Below are 26,810 nucleotides of genomic sequence, written 5' to 3' on the forward strand. Positions count from 1 at the left end.
TTATGTGTGTGTCACATAGGTCCTGCTACACTATTCTGTGTACTACATTAAGGGATAAAAGTGTAATGTATATTTATGTTAATGCGATGTATAACTACTGTTATAGTTGTAGGGAAAACGTAGTACCCCAGTTAGGCCACTAGATGGGGGTGGATTGTATACTCAGCCTGTAAATAGATAAAGTAGGAGGAGCTAACAGCTGTTAACCTGAGGAACAACTGAGATTTGAATCAGTTGGGCGGGAGCTCCCTGACAGGGCAGTCAGCTCTGTAATGTTAGAGACACGGGCCCAGATGTCCAGGGCCTGAGGGCCACAGATGACAACACTGCAGAACAAAGCAGCGCAGATCACAGTCGCACAGGTCACAGCAGAATATAGCAGTGCAGATGACTACACTACAGATGGCAGTGAGACAGTTGGCAGCGGTAAGGCAGCACAGATTGCTCATTATGAGGCAGCTTGCTATGTGGGCAAACGTCTTTTTGTCTGGGGTGAAACAGACAGGGGAACTCCCAAAAATGATGAAGCTGAACAGAGAAAATGCTGTGATGCTGAACGGGATGGGACGTCCCAGAGATATGAAGGAAGATAGTGAGAGCATATGGAAAGTGACAGAATTGTGCACTGTGGAATCTGAGGTAACAGCTGTAAAGAAAATGGATGTGCTGTGTACAAAAATGAGTAAAACTGTTATTGTTAGAGTTGAACGGGACTGTGACTCTGTTTGTTCCACATCGTCTGAGGAGAATGTGCAGCGCATTACAGAAAGCCCTGAGAAGAATGGAGCTGCAGGTATGCTGACAGGAAGCTGTCATGTCTATGTGAGGGTAGGCCAGGACACCGTTGCCCCGGAGTCCTCAGCCACGACTACGGTCCTGTCCGACCCTTACATATACTTGTAATTTCCATCAAATAACCAGGCCGCGGCATCTTTTCTTAAAACTCTGTCTTGTGCCATTCTCTCATTTCCAACAGAATTTTCGAATACATTGGCATTAGGGTGTTGCCAGTTGAGGGCGTGTCCCTACACAACCCAATATTGTGCAATCTGAGTTGGCAGTTGCAGACTCTGTAGGGACACACCCCTTATCAAACCGAAAGGTAATGCCCTGTTGTCAATTTATTCATAAATATTCAGGAAGAGTAAAAAATGTAACAGCATTACTTGGAGTTATGCTAAAGAATTATTATTTTATGGGAGATAAAAGTATAGTGTCCTCTCATCTGCCCAAATGTAATTCTGCAATAATCACAGAAACAAATGAAATCCCCTGAAATACACCCGGTGACCCTATGTTCATATGCCTTCTTTATCTTCACATTCACAAGGAGGTTCACGGATAGCACTCGTCCACGTGTTATTCTATGGGGTTGTGCACATGTCTAGTTTTTTTCCTCAGACAGAATGGTTTGCCGAAAAAAATCGTAGCATGCACAATTTACCTTTTGAGAATTATATTATATTTCTATATATACAATAGTGGCGGCTTTAAAGCAAAACCCGCCAGGAGAATGGACAGGTCAGTTAGTTTAGCCGCTTCATAAGTTTCGAAGCCTGAAGTGATGAAAGGAAGTGACAACATCGTGTTGACATTGCTGCGATTATATTCATTCTTTTTGTTTGTTGTTTTTAGCAGGGTCTGCCTGTAAAAGATAATGTATGAACCTACCCTTACAGCAAAAATTAATTTTAGCCAAAAATAAATGCAACTAAATAAAAGAAAAAGTTCTGAATGTGTTAAAGGGCACCTGTCATCTGATTCATGCTGCCCAAAACACGGGCAGCATGAATCAGAGCCTGGCTGCACGATTGCTGCCAGGTATATTTTTCTCTGAAAAGTATAGCTAGGAGATATGGCCGGGACCATAGACAGATCTGGCCTGGCCCTCTCGGCACCGCTCTAGTCTCTCGCATAGCATAAGACCTCACCTAGAGATGGATGGGAGCAGCGCCGGATGGTTTGTGCAGCGTCAATCAGCTGACAGGTTCCCTTTAAAACCTTCAATTAAAATAAATATACCGTTAATGGGTTAATATACCGTGAAAATGATAAGTTAATTGTAAATTATTTTTTAACTTTGCTATTATAAGTCAGAAATCCTAGTCACCACAAATGTAAAATTGGAAGACCCATCTAGCAGACAAAGGTATGAAGAGACATCTTTGCTTAAGGCAAAGCATCCTTTAAGCCAGACATGGTGATGAAATTGGGGCTATGATATAAGAAGTCAGCATGTCTGGAGTATTTCTAGGTAAGCATCTAACCTCTAAAAATGCAGCACACACTTTATAATTCTGCTGAATTGCTACAAAAAAAAAGTCTCCAGTTGATTTAAAGACGAGTTCTGGTGTCTCATCACAGACACTATTAAATTCTATTAAAATGAAGTGAAAAATCAAAACTTTAAATGCACATTAAATTAGATGAAAAACATCCCTAAACTGATCCTCCTGTTGGACAAATAGAGGTCGCTCTCCACCCCAGGCCTGGTTATTCATATTAATGGATGTATATTCTTGATGCGTGAGTAGTTTTTAAGAATAATCTGCGGACTCCTTATCGTCCCTGTAGTCTTTTAGGTCGTCCTTGTAAGTACAGGTTAATTAATACCTAAGGTTTCTTACCGAGGAGACACTGATATACAATTCACCTGATTCTTCCCTAATAGTGCTGGGAATTTATATGACGTGAATATGATGAATGAAACAGATCTTAAGAAATAAATGATTTCGTTCTCGCCTCTTTTTCCACAGCACTGGAGGTCACTGAGATCTGCATATCTTCATAGTGCTGGATGAGATTAACATACAGTTAAACATCTCACTACTGACAAGGTCATGTGTAAGTCTGCAAGAATGTGGCTAGTGTCCCCGGATAAGCAGCGTATTCTCATTAGTCTCAGGGCAGGTGCACACGATCACAGTGTTTCATCCGAAAGTATCGGGTCGATTATGCAAATCATATGCTGATCAGCGTGTGATCATAGTGTGATCCGATTCTCTCGGATGAGGAAAAAATGGAGAAAACAAGTTTTCCATCTTCTCCAGTGAGCGAAAATCGGAATGCGCTCAGATGTCATCCGAGTGCAGTCCAATGATTTGCATGTACTCATTGAGTTGCATGTCCAGGTGTGATCCGAATATCGGATCAAACTCGGGGCATGCAGAAATTCTTTTCTCAAACTGTCTCTGTCAGAGGAAAAAATGTGATATATACACAGCCACATAGGATAACGTTGGTCCAAGTGCGATACGATGAATTGTCGGGTCACACTTGGACTTAAAATACAGTCGTCTGCATGAATCCTTAAAACGAAATTAGAGCACGGTAATCAAACAAAAAAGATCATTCAATATAGTTTTCGGCAATGGATTGAGAAAGAAAAACTCCATTCTGGTGACATCTGCTCGGTGTCACTACACATGCACTACACTGGCCACTACAGAAACAACCCAAACTTCAAACTTCTAGATCACGAGTGTCCACTTTTAAGAGACAACTTGCATATTTCCCAGAGGAGCGCTGCAGCTTAAAAATCTCCTCCCCTTGGCATGTCAGGCTTGACATGTCACTCACTGCAAGGAGAAATGTTACCCCTTGGATCCCAGTCAGACTCCTCTCAATCAGCCATATCAGATCTCATACTTTGCACTGACAAGGGCAGTACCCTGAAACACGGAATCAGCAAATTTAGATTTTGGCTTTTACCCTAAGTCATGTGACAAGGCTTGTTAGAGAGTTGATATTGACTTTTAGGATTGCTATTTCCTATAGGTGGTATTAGAGTTATAGTCCTCTTCCTCTGTGAAGAGCACATTTGCATTTCTCCCAGAGGAGCATTGCTGCTTAAAGTCTGCTCACCTTTGCATGTTAGGCTTGACATGTTACTCACTGCAAGGCGAAACGTTACCCCTTGGACCCAAGACAGACTCCTCTCAACCAGCCAAATCAGATCTCATACTTTGCACTGACGAGGGGCAGTACCCAGGAACAGAGTGTTTGAAAATTGAGATTTTGGTTTTGGCTTTACCCTAAGTCATGTAACAAGACCGTTAGGCTGGTTTCACATTAGCGTTTTTTAGCGCAGCGCATCGTGCGCGTCCATGCACATGCGCCTCTATGTTTAACATGGGGGCGCATGGTCTAGCGTTTGCACGCGTTTGTATGCGTTTTCGTGCGCATGCATTTTTTTGTAGTGTGCACCTAGGCGCGCCGGACGCAACCTGTTGCATTTATGGTCCGTCCAACCTGTGTCAAAAAAATGCATGCGCACGGAATGCGCCAAAATAACACATTACAGTCTATGGGAGCGCAGGCGTGCGCATAAAAAGCCATTTTGCCCAGCAAGCCCATACCGGGCAGCACCTTTCTGAACCCTGCTCATGAAGGTATTATTCACATGTTCAGGTTTTTAAATATATTAGATAGGACTGCACCGAGAAGGGTATGCCTTGACGCGGCGGAGTGGCTTAGCGTACATTTTTTTGCAAAAAAACGTATCAACAAAATACCCTGGTTTTGTTAGCATCTTTTGCTAGCACTTGCTACTTGCAGTTACATATGTTTTGCAGCAGAGTATTTGTGCACGTTTGTCATACTGTGTTCTGTTTTTGTGTCTTAGTTCTTGGGTGGTGTGAACAGGGTCTTATGACCCGTTCAGTTTTTGTGCATGTGTCATGTGTTCTGAATCCATTGATTTCTTGCTTATGCAAGCTTTGGGAGATCCCCGCCTCTCTCCTTTGGGACATGCATAAAAAGCCATTTTGCCCAGCGAGCCCATACCGGGCAGCACCTTTCTGAACCCTGCTCATGAAGGTATTATTCACATGTTCAGGTTTTTAAATATATTAGATGGGACTGCTCCGAGAAGGGTATGCCTTGATGCGGCGGAGTGGCTTAGCGTACTTTTTTTGCAAAAAAACGTATCAACAAAATTCCCTGGTTTTGTTAGCATCTTTTGCTAGCACTTGCTACTTGCAGTTACATATGTTTTGCAACAGAGTATTTGTGCACGTTTGTCATACTGTGTTCTGTTTTTGTGTCTTAGTTCTTGGGTGGTGTGAACAGGGTCTTATGACCCGTTCAGTTTTTGTGCATGTGTCATGTGTTCTGAATCCATTGATTTCTTGCTTATGCAAGCTTTGGGAGATCCCCGCCTCTCTCCTTTGGGACATGCATAAAAAGCCATTTTGCCCAGCGAGCCCATACCGGGCAGCACCTTTCTGAACCCTGCTCATGAAGGTATTATTCACATGTTCAGGTTTTTAAATATATTAGATAGGACTGCTCCGAGAAGGGTATGCCTTGACGCGGCGGAGTGGCTTAGCGTACATTTTTTTGCAAAAAAAGTATCCACAAAATACCCTGGTTTTGTTAGCATCTTTTGCTAGCACTTGCTACTTGCAGTTACATATGTTTTGCAGCAGAGTATTTGTGCACGTTTGTCATACTGTGTTCTGTTTTTGGTTCCTATAGGTGGCAGTAGAGTTCTAGTCCTCTTACTTTGTGAAGAGACCATTTGCATTTTTCGCAGAGGAGCATTGCAGCTTAAAAGTCTCCTCATCTTGGCATGTCAGGCTTGACATGTCACTCTCCACAAGGAGAAATGTTACCCCTTGGATCCCATGTTTACAGAGGCACTAACTATTTTCATTCCTCTTTCTTATATGGCACTAATATATTCCACAGTCCCATACAAAGATTGTTCCATAATCTAAATGACCAATCACACATAAACACCAATTTAATAAGTGGCCAAGAGGCCTGTCTAAATGCTTTTGAGGTGTGGGAGAAAAACGGAGAACCTGTCACACAAATACAGGTCAGAATATAAAAAATCCATGCTGATTTTTGCATTATTCAGGCTTTAACTGAGGATCCCATTGCACCCTGTAAAAAAATTAAGGTATTTGTGGGTTTTTTGAAGCTGAAGAAACTTAGACAGATTTTTTTTATGACTGCAATTATCATCATTTTACAGTTCACAGAGAATACAACTGATGTCTTCATATCAGAATTAAGGGCACAAGATTAAATATGTATAATTTATAATCATAATTATATTGTGGTTTTCCAATGTGTCCATAAAAAAACATTGTCTGTTTGTGATTTTTATAAAAGCTGTCCAGAAAAAACAAAGAGTTAAGTTGGCAACCCTGCAAAGCAGATGAGCCCATCACTAACCTACCATATCAATGACTGGATCTTCACACACGTTTGAAATGTTTATCAGCAGATGTTCCTTTTCGATGTTTCAAAAAAGACCTTCTACAGCTATGTACAGACAACATAAAATTTCAGGTGGAAACAAAATGTTCAATAGACTGAACTATGTAAAAATGACTTGCTGTTCATATGTACCGGCTTTTGAATGTCTTTTAATCACTGTACATTTCTAAAAACGCCATGTGGTTGATAGAAGTGACAAGTTCATTCTGGCATTTTCTGCTACGAACATGCTCCATACTTTACAATACTAGTCAATGGGAAAGTTCAAAAGAAGTCCTCTGTCTGCCAATAGGAAAGCATCCTGAGACCAATCATGTGTGGGGTTACTATTCATCTATGGAGGGGCCTCACTCACAAATTTTCCTAATAACACTGCCATGAAAAAGAATGGAATCAAAGTATCCACCAGGAGCAACTTCTCCCAAACATCCAGGAACAACTTGATGATTAACAAGGTTTTTTCCTGCATGATGGAGACCATGTCACGAGGCAAAAGTGATAAACTAAGTGGCTTGATGAATAAAATATTGACATTTTGGGTCCCTGACCAGAAAACTCCCCAGATCTCAATCCTAATGAGAACCTGTAGTCAATTCTTAAAAAAATTGTGTGGACAACACAGAAATTGTGATAATGTCCTAGCACTGATGAGACTAGAATGGGTCATCAGCTGGGATTTGGCACAGAAGTGGAAAATCCATTGTGAAAGGTTTGCTGCAATATTAGAGGGGCCAGGAGACCATGGTGTCTGATTTCACATACTCCTGCACATGAAGCACTGCACCATCATATTAAACAGTGCAGGTTTCTGCTAGAAGTGCAGGGGTTAATTTGTTCAGTTGAGAGCTCCTGGAGCTTTCCTGCTTTGATAGTCTCAGCTGTTCCGTGTTGGCCACTCCCCTCTGCTATACATATACTGGCCTCTGGCAATCAGAAATTGCCAGTGTTAGCTTCATACTGCCTAGTTCTGGAATTCGAGGTGCTGGTTGTTTGAGAAGGCATTTGGAGTGTTCAGAAGACTGTTGCTTGGTGATTTGTCTGTGTGCATATCATCATCCTCTCCTATTTGGTGTCTTCTTCCTTTACGTCCCAGTATCCCACTTTATTGCTTGTGAGTGCATATTAGTATGATTGGTATTTTCATTTATCCCTGTACATATTCCCCTGTTAGTTTGGTTTGTGTATTCATATACATTACAACTTCCCACTTCATTGGTGGGGGAAGGGACAGATCAGGGCTAATTTAGGAGCTCAGCAAGACACATGGCCCCGGCGTCTTCACCATCAGAAGTAGTCCGGGGAGCAGTGATAGCTAGGGCGCCCCTAGCTTTAGAGATAGGGAATGAGCCCCTTACTCTGGGATATCCTGCAACAGTTCCATGACATCCATCTGCTAGAGCTTAGGGCAGCGTCTTGACAAATAGAGTCAATATTGTCAATAAAACTTTAAAAACTTAAGAAATACTCATAATTGTTCTTTGGTAACCACATCTGAGTAAAAGATGTAAAAACAAAGAAGCAGCATTGTTTGTGAAGAAACAAAATTTGTGTCAGTCTTAAAACTTTTGACTATGACTGTACTATAAAATGACATCAATGAAAACATCAACGTGTGTAGCAAAACACGAAAAACTAATACATATTTGCACGGAGGCTCAGTGGTTAGCAGTGTTGCTTTGAAGCACTGGAGTGCTGAATTCACATCCCACCAAGGAGTTTGTGTGGGTTTCCTCCAGGTTGTCTGGTTTCCTACCACAGACATACTGACTGGGGATTTAGATTGTGAGCCCCAGTCGGGACAATGATGATAAAGTCTGTAAAGTGCTGTGGAATATGATTTTGCTTTATAAATAAGTAAAATAAATAGACATACATACAAGTCATGCACAAAAAAAATCCAGCTATGAATTTTCATTGATAAAAAAAAGTTATGGAACTTAGAGTGTAACAATAAAAAAAGAAAAACTTGGTCCTTAAGTGGTTAACTTTTTCCATGAGATAATTATAGGTAAGAAAATGAATATTGCAGTTACTATAGAGGAACCACAGACTGTAATTTCGCTGTTTTTCAAACAGACTCTTTTGTTGAACCTTTTCAATCCTTGCAGTTCTACATTCCTACATGGGCAGTAATTGACAATTAGATATGCTACCCCTCAATTGCCCTTCATTAGAGGCCATGCACCCACATGCTGATAGATCAGTACACAATATTAGGCCGGAGTCACACTAGCGATTAAATCGGACGAATGCAATGCGATAAAAAAATCGCATTGCATTCGTCCCAATGTTATTCTATGGTGCTGCTCCCATCATGCGTTTTTTTGTCGGATCCGTTCCTCGGACCGAGACAATCGCAGCATGCTGCGATTGTCACCGATTTTCGGATCGGACTCGCCAATGCAAGTCTATGGGGGCGAGAAAAAAATCGGATGACAATCGGACCAGATGTGTGACTTGCGATAAAATCGCACCCGGTGTCCTTTACCAAAAGCCGGCAATTCTTTTTACAATACAGTAAAATCACACTGACAGGTTAAATAAAGAAACAAAAGAATAGATCTAGACACACATACATTATATATATATATATATATATATATATATATATATATATATATATATATATATACACACACACACATGTCATAGAGACACATTTATATATATATTTCTAATTCATAGCAGTATAGCCGCTGAAACATTTGCTGGCTTTTGGAAAATCATTCACCTACCCGACATGAAATGACGCATGGTTTACATACAGTTAACCATTTCATTTCATGTTTTTTTAAGATGAGGGTAATTAGATGAGGGTTTGTGGGTTAAATTTTGGAGTTGTAGGGGTTAATAAAAGGGGTTAATTCATTGTTAAAAATTACGGGGACTCCCTGCAGCCTCAGTGACGTCAACGGGAGTCCCTGTAATTTTTAACAATGAATTAACCCCTACAACTCCAAAATTTAACCCACAAACCCTCATCTAATTACTAGTGATAGACATCTTTAAAAAACATGAAATGAAATGGTTAACTGTATGTAAACCATGTGTCATTTCATGTCGGGTAGGAGAATGATTTTCCAAAAGCTGGCAAATGTTTCAGCAGCTATACTGCTATGAAGAACTGTATGAATTAGAAATATATGTATAAATGTGTCTCTATGACATGTGTGTGTGTGTATATATATATATATATATATATATATATATATATATATATATATATATATATATATGTATTCTATGTGTCTAGAACTATTCATTCTTTGTGTTGGGAAACCTGTCATTGGGCTCCATTATATGTCCATTTTGCTAGCCTGTGAGAAAATCTCGCCAGACGGATGTCAAACGGATGCTTAGATGTGAGTAAAATCGCATCATCACACGAAATTCGCCTGACAGACGGATCCCTGGTGAAGAAACATTTGTGCGATTTCGGTCCGTCAAAATTGGACCGATTTTTTTATCGTTTAGTGTGACTCCAGCCTTAGTGGTAAAACGGAGGTTTGCTGAAACCAAGTTGCAACAGTTATTTCAGAAAATTAAAAGAAAGAGAAGAAAACCTGCAGCATCTACAAGGAACACGGCACAGATAGGGTAATGTGCACACCTAGCCTAGAAAAGAATTACCTCGCCACCAGTTCCTGTCCATTCCAGCAGGATGTGTCATTTTCAGCCACGGTGGTATGACGACAGACAAGGGCAGGCAGGCTGCCATAGAAGTGACTGTAGGCTTTCAGCTTCATTATAAACTCCCTGGAAGAGAAACACAGTTAGCAATGTCGGGTTAGCAGATGCTCAATGAGGCCATGAAAATGACACTGGTGTGAACTGTCTTTGGGGTGTTTTTATGATTTATTAATTTGGAATAAATGTGTGCAAGTCGCTGTATGCTAATCATAGTCTGAGGGTGACACGGACCCTTGGGCATTAAAGGAACACAAAATATTGAAACTGCACAAATAATATTTTAATAACAATGTTTATTTATTTTACTCATTGATATAGCGCCATTAATTCCACAGCACTTTACAGACATTTTTGGCATGAAAAAAAAAATCCCAGCATTTTCTCCTTGACTTATGGATATGGGACGGACCCCCACTCCATCTTAAAACCACCATAACTACAGTAAACGTAGGCACTAGAATAAATACACAACACATTATTTTGGTTGTCAAAATGGCCACAGCTTTATTTAAATCTCAGGATTAAAACAATCACAGTAGGAGTCAGGTGAAGTGCTAGTACCTTGGGATTCACAAGTACTGTGATATCCCCAGCTGTCTGACATACAGAACCAGGCCAGACAGCCATAAAGGGGAGGCACGCACTGGCTTGCCATTCAAGCAGAGCCAGTAAACTTTCAGGGCACCAATGACCCTATTATCCTCACTCCTGTGCTTAACCACTGTGCCCGCCCCTGATTGACGTTACCATTACAACGTCCTTGAGGCTGGCCACCAAAGCCGAGCCTGTTCACCACCATGAGGTTTTACATCCTCTATTAGTTAAAATGAGTCCACCTTAACTTGCCTGCAACTTCCACCTGACTCCTAAACCGCCACCAGAGAGGCCATTTGACACCTTAAATGGACTCGACCCCCACCAACCATTTCTACACGCTATGGAAAGTCTGTGCACACAAGTAATCAAATTAAAATTCCAGAGCTCAGACAGATTAATTTTATCAATGCCATGCTACCAAGTTATGATCGATAATACTGTAACTACAGCAAAATAGCAGTTGCTAAACATCATGCAATGAGGATCCCATAATGGGGAATGTGGAAAGTAAACCATAATTAAGGCCGTAGCCACAATCTGAATACCTGTATAATTACATCTGTCATGCCTCAAAAAACTATCATACCGCACGTATTGTAGCCAGCTCTAATAATTCACCAAATCACAGATTTTTGTTCTAGAAACCACCATTATTTACAGTAGCTGTGCAGTAAAATTTCTTAGACCCACTTACTATCACTACCCGAAAAGTGATGAACATATCAATAGAAAGATATTATAAATCGGGAGTAATTAAAAACTATACACAATATAACAACATTATAACCGACCATAAAATAACGTTCAGAATATCTGGAAGTAGGAATTTAAATAAACCTAAAGCAGAAAAAGTCTACAAAGGCATTATTAATAAAACTGACACGCCATTGTTCATTGTTTTTCATGCGCTTGATAACATTTACTGTTGACCTCTATTCACTTGATTACTTTACCCTTAGCCGCTCCCACTGGCTCAAGGGCACCGGGAGTAGGCATACTGCCCCATTGCTCTTCAGTTTCATGCTCTAGATAACTGCATTGTCCAGACGACAACCTAGTTCTCTTCTCCCCTCCAGCCGCTGTTCCTGGCTCAGAGGAGGCAATTTCTTCTGTAGGCATGCAAAATATGATTGCCATGACCCCAGGGCCTTTACCCTAACAGGGTCCTATAAAATAAAAATGCTTCTGGAGACCAGGGGGCCATACCCTGATGGTCACCCCTCCATACCAGGGGGCCATACCCGAGATGGTTACCCCCTCCACACCAGGGGGCCATACCTAAGATGGTTACCCCTCAAAACCAGGGTGCCATACCTGAAATGGTTACCCTTCCAAACCCAGGGGGGGTCAGCGGACAGTTTATTTACAAATAACATAAACATTTACAATAAGTATGAAATACACAATCTTATACGACATGAGGGGAGGGTTCTTGGAGCCCCAAAAATTCTGGCTAAATATTTGGCAAAAACACAAGAACTTAAAAAATCCACGTTACCCTCAGCCGTAAACCACCAGCCTGAGGGCACCAAACATCCCGTTCCGGGAAGTCCAACCACCAAAAGCTCCCGGGTAACACCCCGTCCAGAGTTACCCGTCCAGAGCCATAACCAAAAGCCAGATCCAAAAGCTCCCGGGTAACACCCCGTCCAGAGTTACCCGCCCAGAGCCATAACCAAAAGCCAGATCCAAAAGCTCCCGGGTAACACCCCATCCAGAGTTACCCGTCCAGAGCCGTAACCAAAAAAGCCAGATCCAAAAGCTCCCGGGTAACACCCCGTCCAGAGTTACCCGTCCAGAGCCGTAACCAAAAAGCCAGATCCAGAATTTTAACTTCCAATTCCTTTTCGCTGATTCAGCGTCAACTCCAAGAACTCCACCCCAGAGGTCCATACTTAATATGGTTACCCCTACTGACCAATTTATAAATAACTTCCAAGGACCCACTAAAAGGGAAACAAATAACTTTTTTTTTTTTTTTTTTTTTTTAATTTTAAATTCATGTTCTTATTAAAATAAACATAAAATAAACATCAAAGCATAAATAACATTAACATGCTGGGGGTAGTCCTTGAAGCTCCCAAATCTGGTGATTACCAAACATAAAATGTACCAACAATTACTCCCAGCCGTTACCCCACTAGATCGGGAGCACCATAGCCACAAGGGTTCCCATGTTCACTTGAATTTCCTGGGGATCCGACAAACTTTTGTCGAAACTCCCCTCCACCTTTCACCAGGTCCAGAACCATATCAACTTCCAAAAAGAGGAATCATATCCCAATGGATCCCCCAGACCAATTTCTAACCAACTTCAAGGACCCCCCCCCCAACCACCAGGCTCCAGGTAATCCACTCAGGCCTGTGCTATCTGCCATCTTAAGTAATATAAAAGAAGCACTTGGTGGGTATACACCGATCCTTTTTTTTTTTTATATATATATTATTCACACCTTCATTAAAACAAACATACCATAAAACATCAAAGCATAAATAATATTAACACGCTGGTAGGAGTCCTTGAAGCTCCCAAAAAATCTGCTGATTACCAAATATAAAGTGAACATGAAATGTACCAACAATTACTCCCAGCCGTTACCCCACCAGCTTGGGAGCACCATAACCACAAGGGTTCCAATGTTCACTTGAATTTCCTGGGGATCCGACAAACCCTTGCCGAAACTCCCCTCCACCTTTCACCAGATCCAGAACCATATTGAATTTCAAAAGGAGGAAACCATATCCCAATGGATCCCCAGACCATATTTAACCAACTTCAAGGACCCCTCTAACCGCACAAAAACATGTGGGATAAGTGAGGGTGAAAACCATGCAGGTTTACAACAGGTTAATAATGGAAAATATCCCATCCTAAGGTCCAGGAATAGACAGAGATGGGCAATGCTGTGTTATATGCTGTAACAATAAATGAGAAGCCACCTGCTCCTCTACAGCAGTTACAGACAGACTCTAATCACCAGCTGCACATAAATGTAAGAAATATGTAGGTCTAATATAAGCTGCCTGCAGCCATAGGTGTGTGAGCAGAAAAATGCAAGTTCTGTATCCCAGTCAGTCACTCTACTACATACAATTACAATAGACGAGAGACAGGGCTGAAAACTGGGCCCATGATGTGTTTTCCAGAGCAATGTGCAGCCTCACACTAGGAGTGCCTCCTCACTGCCCGCCATGTGCTGAGTTATTAGTGCACACTCAAGTGTGCCGAGTTACTCCCCGATTATTTATTTTACACATGATAAAACATAAACCATTCAGGCCTGTGCTATCCACCTTCTTAGGTAATATAAAATAAGCTCTTGGTAGGTATACTCTGATCATGCAACATACGAGAGGGAGGACTAAAGGCAGCAATAGCTATGGAAATCAAGCACTAAGCTGGAAGTCATGTCCAGGTTATATGTACAGTCAGGAAAATGACCCGGAGACACAGGATGTCTATACCCAGCATGATCCGTATATAGCAGAGTGAGGAGTGATATCATGTATACAGACCTGTGGTACAAGTTGAGTACACAGCACAGGAATAGAGCCTTTACACATATACCACATATATAGTGAGTAACCTGGTTACACTGGATCTGCACACCCAGCATCAAAGTATGTAACAGAGATGAGGTCACATCCAGATCATCAGACTCCATAACTGGGAAGGGGGATAATCAGCACACAGCAGGGTCAGTATACAGTGCACTGACATGAAGTGCAGCCTCTCATCATCATACATATACCATCCCCCGACTGCTCCTCTCACCAGTGTCTCTAATGCATGTGACTGCCCAGCTCCACCATAGTAATGGCAGACACTGTATGTGTCCCTGCTCCTATCATACATAAACCCAGAACTCATGAAGACTCTGTATAATACAGCAGTAATGTGGTATATCAGAAATGTCTGCGGGGAGGTCACACAAAAGCTGCCTCTGCAATAGGTGAGGGAACATGGCAGCTACATGAATTCCTGAGGTAATCTTGATCCCAGATATGATGTAGGAGCTGATACTACACTAGTACACACTACACAATGTCTGAGGTGATTGCAGAGTAGTAGATCAAACATGTCTGCAGGGAGGTCACACGGAAGCTCACAGTCTGTGAGAAAAATGCAGCATGCACATGAGGGACATGGCAGCTACATGAATCGCTGAGGTAATAATGATCCCATACATAATGTAGGAGCTGATACTACACTAGTACATGATGTCTGAGATGACTGTGCTCCTAAAATCATCTGTAATGTGAGGTGATAACCCCAGTATTATACTCCCTGAAGCTGCAGACATGCTTCCTCTTGTTCATCCTGTGCATGAAAGAGGAAGAGACACAGATCTCCTGCTCTATATAAGCCCCACCCTCCTCACAGTAACCCACCAGGCACAGACATACTGTGCTTCTTACTCTTAAAGCAACATCCCTCGTGCTTAAAAATCTACACCACTAGACCAAAAAAGCTGCAGGAGTAAAGGTCCACCCATCCCCAAGTCATGTCCTCCTCCGCCTATGGCTCCAGTGGTTTCTTTACTTTTCTTTGATTTTTTTTTTTTTGTTTCATATTAGAATTAAAACTGAGAAATCTTCTCTGCGTGTCTCACAAGCTTAGTCATGATTCCCTTCCTCTTCACTACCTTGTGAGTGGCTGTAAGGCCGGAGTCACACTGGCGAGGAATACGGGAGAGAGAGAGGCGCTAAAAGCACGCATTAGACACGGACCAATGATTCTCTATGTGTTTGCTCCCATCAGCCGTATATTTCTCATCCGTATTCTACGCTCCGTGCCACTCGCAGCATGCTGCGATTGTCAACGTACTACGCCCGTAATACGCCAATACAAGTCTATGGGTGCGCAAAAAATACGGATTACACACGGACCACACATGTGACTTGCGAGAAATACGCACCCGGTGTCTTTTAGCAAAGCCGGCAATTCAGTGCGCGATACAGTAAACTCACACTGACAGGTTTAATAAAGAAATGAAAGAATAGATATAGACACATAGAATACATATATATATATATATATATATACGCATTCTATGTGTCTATATCTATTCTTTCATTTCTTTATTAAAACTGTCATAGGGCTCCATTATATGTCCATTTTGCAAGCCTGCGAGAAAATCTCACCATACGGATGCCATACGGATTACATACGGATGCTGACATGTGCAAAATACGCGACCGCACCTTGATTACGGATGACATACGGAGCACTATTTAGGGGTCTGTCATCCGTATTACGCATGTAAAATACTGACCGTATTTTGCGCAGGTTAGTGTGACCCCAGCCTAAGACAACTGGCTGCAGCAGAGTCTCCCGGCTGAGTCTTGTGTGCAACAGAACTAAACATCAAGCTCTGTTCTTTTGGCTAAAGGGTAGATGCTCTGAAGATCATCAGCCGATGATAAACCCATCATCAGGAGACATTAAACAGTACAGTATATAACAACAGAAGGCAGGGGATTAAATGGCAGCTGCAAATTCTGGCACAATTACTTGGCAGTCAGCTTGGGCCTTTGGCCAGTTTCTGCAGTGAATATAGATAAAGTAATAGTAACTATAGATATATCATTATTATCTACTAGATGGTGGCCCGATTCTAACTCATCGGGTATTCTAGAATATGTACAGTATGTAGTTTATTTATGAAGATTTAATAATAATGCCATAATGCACCCCCCAATCCTGATATGCATGGTCCTCTCACCCCCCAATCCTGATATGCATGGTACCCATCACCCCCCAATCCTGATATGCATGGTACCCCTCACCCCCCTATCCTGGTATGCATGGTCCCCTCACCCCCGTATCCTGGTATGCATGGTCCCCTCACCCCGTATCCTGGTGTGCATGGTTCCCTCACCCCCCTATCCTGGTATGCATGGTCCCGTCACCCCCCTTTCCTGGTATGCATGGTCCTCTCACCCCCCTATCCTGATATGCATGGCACCCCTCACCCCCCAATCCTGATATGCATGGTACCCCTCACCCCCTATCCTGGTATGCATGGTCCCCTCACCCCCCAATCCTGATATGCATGGTACCCCTCACCCCCCAATCCTGATATGCATGGTACCCCTCACCCCCCAATCCTGATATGCATGGTCCCCTCACCCCCTATCCTGGTATGCATGGTCCCCACCCCCCTATCCAGGTATGCATGGTCCCCTCACCCCCTATCCTGGTATGCATGGTCCCGTCACCCCCCTTTCCTGGTATGCTTGGTCCCCCTCACCCCCCTTTCCTGCTATGCATGGTCCCATCACCCCCCTATCCTGGTATGCATGGTCCCGTCACCCCCCTTTGCTGGTATGTATGGTCACCCTCACCTCCCTTTCTTGGTATGCATGGTCACCCTCACCCCCCTTTCCTGGTATGCATGGTCCCCTCACCCTTGTTTCCTGGCATGCATGGTCCCCCTCATCCCCCTTTCCTGGTATGCATGGTCCCGTCACCCCCCTTTCCTGGTATGCATGGTCCCGTCACCCCCCTTTGCAGGTATGCATGGTCCCCCTCATCCTCCTTTCCTGGTATGCATGGTCCCGTCATCCCCCTTTCCTGGTATGCATGCACCCCCTTCACCCCCCCTTTCCTGCTATGCTTGGTCCCGTCACCCCCCTTTGCTGGTATGTATGGTCACCCTCACCTCCCTTTCCTGGTATGCATGGTCCCCTCACCCTCCTTTCCTGACATGCATGGTCCCCCTGATCCCCCTTTCCTGGTATGCATGGTCCTACTGGCCGCGACCAATCAGCGTCAGGTGCAGTGCAGCCGCCCAAGTCGCTGATAGGCCGCAACCAACATAGCATGTAAAAGATAATTTAAAATAATTTAAAAAAAGGTTATTCCGACGGCCCCCGATCTCCTTTCCATGCGCCCGGCATCGCGGTCCCAGTATTGCTTAGCGCCAAAGCCCGGAGATGACGTCACTCTCGCGAGAGCGCGACGTCATCAGAGGTCTTCGGTGCAAAGCATTACTGGGATGCCGGGTGTGTGGATAGAGAAGGGAAGTCCGCGGGCCGTCCGAAGGTGAGTATCTCAATATTTTTTATTTTAATTCTATTTTTTACAGATTAATGGTACCCAGAGTCGGGAGGAGTCTCCTCTCCTCCGGACCCTGGCTACCATCTGCACATTAGGCCGCGACCAATCAGCGAGTCGGGATTTCCGTTGCAGACAGACAGAATTAGACAATTATATAGTAGATGTCAACAAATATGAGTGAAAACCATTGGAGTGTGCACAGGTTTAATTCTTTAAAAGGAAATCATCAGTATGAAGTCTATTTTGCATTTTGCAATATTCCCCTAGACATTTAGAGGAGCACGGGGGAAACAAGCTGAGGCTGCGATACACAAGATAATGTCCCCTGAGATTGCTGTACACATCCGAGGACAGCAGTTCTACTGGTGTATCACAGGTGCAAAGCGTTTTCTAGATGCCGGCGTACCTGCCCCATTTTCCAAGGTGAAGCCACTTAAAAAAAAAAGGAGCCGGTGTTATTCCTAATACGTCTTCCTTGGCATTTTTTATTTTTTTGCAATTTAAAGCACCACTCCAGCAATTTCTTCTATTTCAGCACCGGAGTGTTGCTAGTAATGTAAGTTCCCTGACCTTAGCTTTACACTTACCAGCCACTGTCTTCAGCTCTTCTCGGTGTTGCTCCTGTCCTGCAACGCCATCTTGTGACTGCAATATCTGACTGACCAGAAGTCAGAGGTAACAGTCACAAGGGCTCAGTGCAAGTTCATCAGAGCCTCGTTCTAGCCACTGGATTATGACTTTACACCTTTGTGACATTGAGTTGTGGCTTTAGCATCACCCAGAAAACATTCAAGCAATGCGGCAGGTCACAGCCTGCAGAAGACTTGATCAAAGAGTTGTCGATAACAGAAGACAGCGGCGGCTGTGTATAATACTGGGGGCAAGGAACTTAGATTAGTAGCACCACTCCAATGCTGAAATTAAACAAAAAAACATTGAAGTGGTGCATTAAACTTTGAAGAGGATGAATGAATATGCTACTTGTTGAAACCACTTCCCAGGAATATTTGCCCAGCAAGCCGTTTCTACTTTGCTGTGCACTATGTCCATTCTATGTAGCGTTTTCTTAATGCTTAATGTACCATATCGGTGAAATATATGGAGAAATCAAAAATAACATCCCAGACATCGCGAATCAACTAAAACAAAAGGCATATGCAAAAACATCTACAGTTTTAATAATAGCCCGTGTTGTAATATAAAGGCCCCCAAAAAATGCTGGGGTGCTGCTTTAACATTTTAAGCTTCCTGCTGCCATTGCCAGGGTAATCACATACGGTTTTACTCCATTTCCGAGGAAGAAATGCGTCAAAATGCATGAACCGCACATGACTGTGTCAAAAAAGTTTTGTCAAAGCCAAATATCAAGAATAAAAAAAACCAAGTAGTTTAAATTAAAACATAGCATTCCAAAAAGATAAAAAAACGCACTAAAAACATATCTAAAAATGCACTCAAAAATGCAATGAAAAAACTATTTTACGTAAAAGGTGCAGAGAATCTGCATCTTCAAAAAATTCACCAAAAGCTAGTTGTGGAACGTGGCCTTAACTGTGGATTTTCAAATGTAATGAAAGCCTATGGGAAAAATCATCAGATAAACCGAAGCATGCCCGCAAGAGAAATTGACAAGCTGCAGATTTCATCGCGGCTCAGTTTATGCTGAGTAAAAACAAACCACAGTGAGCAGGCGACTTCTAAAAATCCCACCCGCTTTGCTTGAAATACAGTCATGGTCGAAAGTATTGGCACCCTTGAAACTTCCAGAAAATGAAGTATTTCTCCCAAAAAGTTATTGCAATTACACGTTTTGCTATACACATGTGTATCTCCTTTGTTTGTATTTCAACAACACAAAAAAAACATAGAAAAGAAAGCAAATTGGATATAATTTCACACAAAACCCCCAAAGTGGGCAAGCCAAAATTGTTGGCACATTTCCGAAATTGTGGGTGAAAATAAGCAGCATTAAAACTTATTGTGGGCAAAACATAACAGATACATTTTGGCAAACTACCAGGACAGGCATGAGATCTGTGTTAGTGATATATTTAATTAACAAAGAATCGCCTAGATTGACATAATTGTGCGCATCTCCTTGGTATGATTAAGGCTAGGCCTTATGGTCGTGTATAGACTAAGTCTGATGGTCTTGTATAGACTATATCTGATGGTCGTATATAGACTATGTCTGATGGTCATGTATAGACTAAGGCTGGCATCATATTACCGTAGAATACAGGCAAGTGCTATGTGAGAAAACATTGCATAGCACTTGGCCCAATGTAACTATATGGGGCAGCTCACATCACCGTTTATTTTCTTGGGCGTATTCCACGTGCGAGTAAAATCACAGCATATTATTTCTCATAGTCTGGGAGTCCTTCAAGTGTTTTTTAGCAAACTCTATGCGGGCTTTCATATGTCTTGTACTGAGGAGAGGCTTCTGTAGGGCCACTCTGCCATAAAGGCCCGACGGGTGTCGACCTGCAGTGATGGTTGACTTTGTGGAACTTTCTTCCATCTCCCTACTGCATCTGTGGAGCTCAGCCACAGTGATCTTGGGGTTCTTTACCTCTCTCAACAAGGCTCTTCTCCCACGATTGCTCAGTTTGGCTGGACGGCCAGGTCTAGGAAGACTTCTGGTGGTCCCAAACTTTTTCCATTAAGGATTATGGAGGCCACTGTGCTCTTAGGAACCTTGAGTACTGCAGAAATTCTTTTGTAACCTTGGCTAGATCTGTCCTTGCCACAATTCTGTCTCTGAGCTCCTTGGCCACTTCCTTTGACCTCATGATTCACATCTGGTCTGACATGCACTGTGAGCTGTGAGGTCTTATATATAGACAGGTGTGTGCCTTTACAAATCATTTCCTATCAGTTTAATTAAACACAGCTGGACTCCGATGAAGGAGTAGAACCATCTTAAGGAGGATCACAAGGAAATGGACAGCATGTGACTTAAATATGAGTGTCTGAGCAACTTATGGCTATGTGATATTTCAGTTTTTCTTCTTTAATAAATTTGTAAAAATTTCTACATCTCTGTTTTTTTCAGTCAAGATCTGGTGCAGAGTGTACATTAATGAGAAAAAAAATTACTTTTTTGAATTTACTAAATGGCTGTAATGAAACAAAGAGTGAAACATTTAAAAGGGTCTGAACACTTTCCGTACCCACTGTATGGCCAGGGTCACACTGGCGATTAAAACGGACGAATGCAATGTGATAAAAAATCGCATTCCATTCGTCCCAATGTTATTCTATGGGGCAGCTCCCATCATGCGAATTTTGATCGGATTAGATCTTCGGACCGAGACAATCGCAGCATGCTGCGATTGTCACCGATTTTCGGATCAGATTCGACAATACAAGTCTATGGGGGCGAGAAAAAATGGGACTAAAAACGGACCCGATGTGTGAGTTGCGATTAAATCGCACCCGGCGTCCTTTAGCAAAAGCCGGCAATTCTTCCAAGACAGTAAAATCACAGAGACCGGTTAAATAAAGAATGAATAGATCTAGACATATATATATATATATATATATATATATATATATATATATGTGTGTGTGTGTGTGTGTGTGTCTAGATCGATACATTCTTTGTGTGGGGAAACCTGTCATTGGGCTCCATTATATGTCCATTTTGCTATCCTGCGAGAAAATCTCGGCAGACGGATGTCAAAAGGATGCTTACATGCGATTAAAATCGCATCAATGAAGAAAAATCGCATCAAAAACGCATCACTGGTTAAGATATCTTTGTGCGATTTCGGACCGTTAAAATGGGACCGATTTTTTTTTTTATTCATTGTGTCTGACTCCAGCCTATGTCTGATGTCTGTATGTCTGATGGTCGTGTATAGACTATGTCTGATGGCCATGTACAGACTATGTCTGATGGTCGTGTATAGACCAAGTCTGATGATCGTATACAGACTAAGTCTGATGGTCATGTATAGACTAAGTCTGATGGTTGTGTACAGACTAACCGCAGCACCTGTAGAGAGCGCGCTAGTCCAGCCCCAACAATCAAATCCTGAGGGGCCAGGTTAGTGAGCTCAATACAGGCACTGACCGCTTAGCGCCGAGTACCATGAGTGCATAAAAATCATTTTTAGAGGTATAACAGGATGCCAGGGCGCACACAAAGGATTGTTAGGATGTTAACTAGGACATATGATGACAACAATTTAATAATGGGAAACCTGATGACAGCTTTCCTTTAATTTTTTCACTGACATCATGTTTGTGGCTAAAATTCGGCCTTGTATGTCATAAGGGATAAGAAATCCATGAACTGCACCCTCACTCCGATTTAAGAAGTCTTTTTTCTTTTTTAATTTTGGAACATAAAATCTCCACAATATGAAGGGCATCTGTTCATATCTTAGAAAGTGACAAACAATATGTTCTCTGTACTTTGCCAAATGCCCTCGACCTTAGCTTTGGGGAATGGTCTGATTAATGTGTGCCCCCCTCCATCTAACATATGTACACTTGGCGTGACAAGGAGTAATATGGATAGACTTAGACTCACCTCCTTTTTCCAGACAGGGTTTCTTCATTGTCCATATTGACCTTGAACAACTTCTTATTGATATATGTATCTCTTCCATTATGTATTGACCTTGACAGTCTTTGCTTTGAAGTGCCACATAATTTATTGACCTGAAAAAAAAAATATACCTTATATATATGGCTGTAAATGTTCAATAGATTTGATATTTTCTGTGTTATAAATACAGACATAACATTTAGTTATCTAGCAGGGAGTATATTTTCTTATAGAAGTCCCATATAACACAGTCAAAATTTCCTGGGTTTAAGGCTCATTCAGACAAGCATATTATATGGACGTGTGACGTGTTACTATCCATACACAAAATCATAAAATATTTCAGTTTCATATTGGCCACATTACTTATTTTCTATAGGCTATTTACCAGCTTTGCTGTATAGACTAGGTCAGAAAGAACAGAGTCATCTCATTACTCGAATTTATTTGCATAACTCCGTCAATTGGCCACAACACTAATCTGTAGCTTCTGGACGGGAGCCGTGAGAACCGCCTCTTACCTGACGGCATCCACGGCTCTTCTTTTGATTAGTCGGCTTAATGTGACATCATTGTTCAAAAGAAGTCGAAGATGGCGTCAAGTAAGAGTTGGATCTCATGACTCCCATCCTTAGGCAACAGATTTCTAATATGGCCGAAAAACTGGGTCATGCAAATTAATTTGCACCAACTCTACACCTTACTAGTGATGTGTGAGCACAAAAATGCTTGGGTTGAGCAAATTGGAGTGCTCGGGTGCTCGACCCGAGCAATGAGCTCAATGTAAAGTCTACGGTAAACTCGATCATTTTTGCCGCGACCCCCCCAGGCGGTCTTTTTAGGGTCTGAAAAGGTCTGAAGTTGATGGGAACAGTGCTGAAATGATATGGGAACATCATGGGGAAGACCCCTGGAAGCATCTCTGATTCCTAGGTTACTGCTGTGAACAATGTTGTCAGAGGCGCACACTAAAACATACAAAAACGAAACCAAAATGGACTTTCCTGGGAAACATGTTAAGGAACATCTTTTCCAGGGTAATGATATGTACTGTATGTAAGGCAAAATAAATATCCTCCCAAAAAATGTACCTCCACCACTTTGGCTATGTTCACACGTAGCGTTTTTGATGCATTTTTCAACTGTAGCATTGCTTTCAACCAAGACAAATGCATTCACAGGGAAATGTCATTTTAACATTTTACAACCTTAGCTGGCCATGTGGTGTGTGACACATCATCATACACATCCTGTTTCATTTATGAAGGAGGGACTCTGAAAGTCACAACGCCTATTTTTATAGGGGCATCAGACAGCATTAATATTCTTAAAAGGCCATCAGTTGGCTACGCTTTGTTGTTCCCATTATTAAACAGTGGACCTCCTATACTGTTATTGCCTATGCAGTGAGTAGCTGGGCTGCCAAAAATTAGGATGCACCTCAATACTCCTTTGACGAGACGTACAGGAGGGCCTCATGAAAAAAATGTTCCCATTATAAGAAAATGGGTCTCCCATAGTGTTTGCCTATGCATTGAATGCAAGGCCTGCCTTGCCCCAAAGTTACACGCACCCCAATAACCCTTTGAACCGACATACTGGATGCCCACATGAAACCAAAGTTCCCATTATTATTTATTTGGTACTGCCATACTGTTTGCCTATGCATTGAACGCAAGGCCTGTCTTGACACAAAATTACACGCACCCCAATAACCCTTTGAACCGACGTACTGGATGGCCACATGAAACCAAAGTTCCCATTATGCTTATTTTTTTACTCCCATAGAGTTTGCCCATGAAGTGAGTGCAAGGCCTGCCCTGCCACAAACTTACCGGCTCCCCAAGAACACTTGGAACAGATGTCCTGGATGGCCACATGAAACCAAAGTTCCCATTATTAGAAATTTTGTACTGCCACACTGTTCGCCTATGCATTGAATGCAATACCCACCTTGCCACAAAGTTACACACATCCCAATAACCCTTTGAACCGACGTACTGGATATGTGGCCTGTATTTTTATTTTTTTACAGCAAAATTGTGTCAAGAACTAGGGTAACACACAGCAAAAACAGGTGAATGGAGGCCTCAAATGCCACATTTTGTAGCTCACAGATAGATGAGGTGTGTGACGGAGATACCACACTGTATAATATGTGGCCTGTATTTTTATTTTTTTACAGGAAAATAGTGTCAAGAACTAGGGTAAAGGAATGGGGAGACAAAAAAGAGCAATAGGGTCTTATCCACGTTACAAAGGACAAAGTGTAACAAAAAACTTGCTCACCTTGTTAGGATGAGATAAAAGCATATAGTCAGGCAGCTGCTGCAGATCCACAAGTCCTCAAGAACAAGAAGTAATCATGTATTCAGTGGGAATTTGTAGTTAAAACTCTGCGCTGCCGCAGGGATAAAATCCAGGAGACAGGTGTCTTGAATTCACAGTGGCTTTATTCAACGCGTTTCAGGGGTCTCATGCCCCCTTCATCAGGAAATACCACCTGGATTTTATCCCTGTGGCAGCGCGGAGTTTTAACTACAAATTCCCACTGAATACATGAAGAACTAGGGTAACACACAGCAAAAACAGGTGTATGGAGGCCAGAAATGCCACAATTTTTAGCCCATAGAAAGATGAGGTGTGTGAAGGAGATACCACACTGTAAAATATGTGGCCTGTATTTTTATTTTTTTACAGCAAAATAGTGTCAAGAACTAGGGTAACACACAGCAAAAACAGTTGAATGAAGGCCTCAAAAGCCACAATTTGTAGCCCACAGATAGATGAGGTGTGTGAAGGAGATACCACACTTTCAAATATCTGGCCTGTATTTTCTTTTAGCCAGTAAAATTGTCTCAATAAGTAGGCTAAGACACAACAAAAACAATTCTATGGAGGCCTGAAATGGCACAATTTTTACCACAATGATGTGTGACACATGTGGCAGACAAAACCCTGTGGAAAATATCTGCCCTGTAGCCAAATGTTTTTTTGGCAGCTAAATATTTTTTTGACAGCAAAACAGTGTCAAGAAATTGTATAAGACACTCCAAAAAATTTTTACAGAACCACAAAAATGGCAGAATTTTCTGCACACTCAGATGTGATCACTGGGACGGGCAAACCCATTTAAAATAGCTGGATTTTCAAGCTGTACTATGAAATGGATCTGGCTGTATTCTGCACTGTCAACAAGCAAATGGAGAAGAGCGCCAAACATGCAGGGTGTGGACCCGAACTCCCGCCGAACAGTCCCGGAAATGCTCGGCGCTCACCGAGCATGAGTACAGCGATGCTCGGGCGAGTACTGAGCATTACCGAGTATGCTTGCTCATCACTACGCCGAGTCCATACCATTAGAGACTAGCTTCTATATTTTGCTGCTAGATGTCTAGATAAGGCAAGAAAGTCAGCTTATGCACATAGACAAGGATCTGCATGCAATTACAGGTAAGACTCTGTTCATACTTGGATCCGTTTGGGTATGACAAACATGGAAATAAAATATTCGCAATCCATTCATTAGAATGGGGACAGACGTGTCTTAAAAAGTCTGCTTTAAACTGGAACCAAAATGTAGTCTGTGAAACTTTTTTCTCTTGCCAAAAACAGAATAGCAACTGGAACCATGTATTATATAGCATTGAAGTCTATGGGAAAAAGATCAGAACAGATGGTCAATAAAGCTTTGTTCACACTAAAGACTGCATCCTCCTCATAGATGATACATCTGATAAGGGTGAACACAGTACAAAAATCATCAAGCACAATGTAACACTGAGGTCGAGAGTGTAAAAGTGTCACTCTCCCAGAGTAGATATCCAATAAGAGTGGGTTATACGGACAACTCCCAACTACATTATACACAAAAAAATGGAGTAAAAGTGTCCCACAAATCATGATAAAAAATTAACAATTTTTATTAGAAAATCACATATAAATATATAAATATAGTCACCAAAATACATTACAATGAAAATGCAAGGAGGGGACATGGAGATAGACTGGGAGAGGAGAGGGAGGCAATATAAATCCCCAGGGGGCAGAATGAGAGTACAAATCATTATAATATCAAATGGTATCAAGAAGCTGAGAAAACCAAAAGTATATGGAAACAGTTCCCAGCATCAACTCCCACTGGTATAGTTAATCACTCATGTTTACCCATGTATCAGAGGATGACTCCCCCAGCTGGCCCAGCAGCCCCCTGACGCGCGTTTCGCAGTCCAGCTTTCTCAAAAGGGGGTCTAAGTGTGAACACAACATACTTTTGGTCTGAGTGTGATTGTTAGAACATCAGATCACCCTCGGATCACTATGATTCAGTGAGTCAGTGCATATGTCCGATTTTTTTACTTGAAAAAAATTTGCAGAATGCAAGATTTGCAGCCAATATTTGGCTCGCTACACACAAATTTCTGTCTATGAGTCTGTGGAAAACATCGGACTGCACTCGGATGAAATCCAAATGAGGTCTGATTTTTCACTTACTGACAAAATGAAGAATATGAAGAAACTTTTATTTTTTTTTTAATTCTCGACATCTGATAAAACTGAACCATTCTGATCAAACTGTGATTGGAATCTGATCAGAGTGCGATGAGCATAATCGGACTGTTTTTCTCGTATGGAGCACACACGGTTGCCTGCACCTGCCCTAATAGT

General features: G+C 42.1%; 1 protein-coding gene across 2 annotated transcripts in view; it reads right to left on the reverse strand.

Moving 5' to 3' along the window:
- Window positions 1-26,810, reverse strand: part of GPC3 (glypican 3) — a 968,057-nt gene that overhangs the window by 475,424 nt on the left and 465,823 nt on the right. The window contains exons 4-5 of one of the 2 annotated variants that reach the window (XM_073543505.1): window positions 22,125-22,255; window positions 9,862-9,987 (exon numbers count right to left, since the gene is read on the reverse strand). In XM_073543505.1, coding sequence (XP_073399606.1) covers window positions 9,862-9,987; window positions 22,125-22,255 — 257 coding nt within the window. The remainder of the gene's footprint in view (window positions 1-9,861; window positions 9,988-22,124; window positions 22,256-26,810) is intronic. The other variant, XM_073543506.1, reaches the window with a different exon arrangement.

The sequence above is a fragment of the Dendrobates tinctorius genome, unplaced genomic scaffold (assembly GCF_039654945.1).
Source record: "Dendrobates tinctorius isolate UK_male_01 unplaced genomic scaffold, ASM3965494v1 ptg000133l, whole genome shotgun sequence".
In the NCBI taxonomy this organism is placed as follows: Eukaryota; Metazoa; Chordata; class Amphibia; order Anura; family Dendrobatidae; genus Dendrobates; species Dendrobates tinctorius.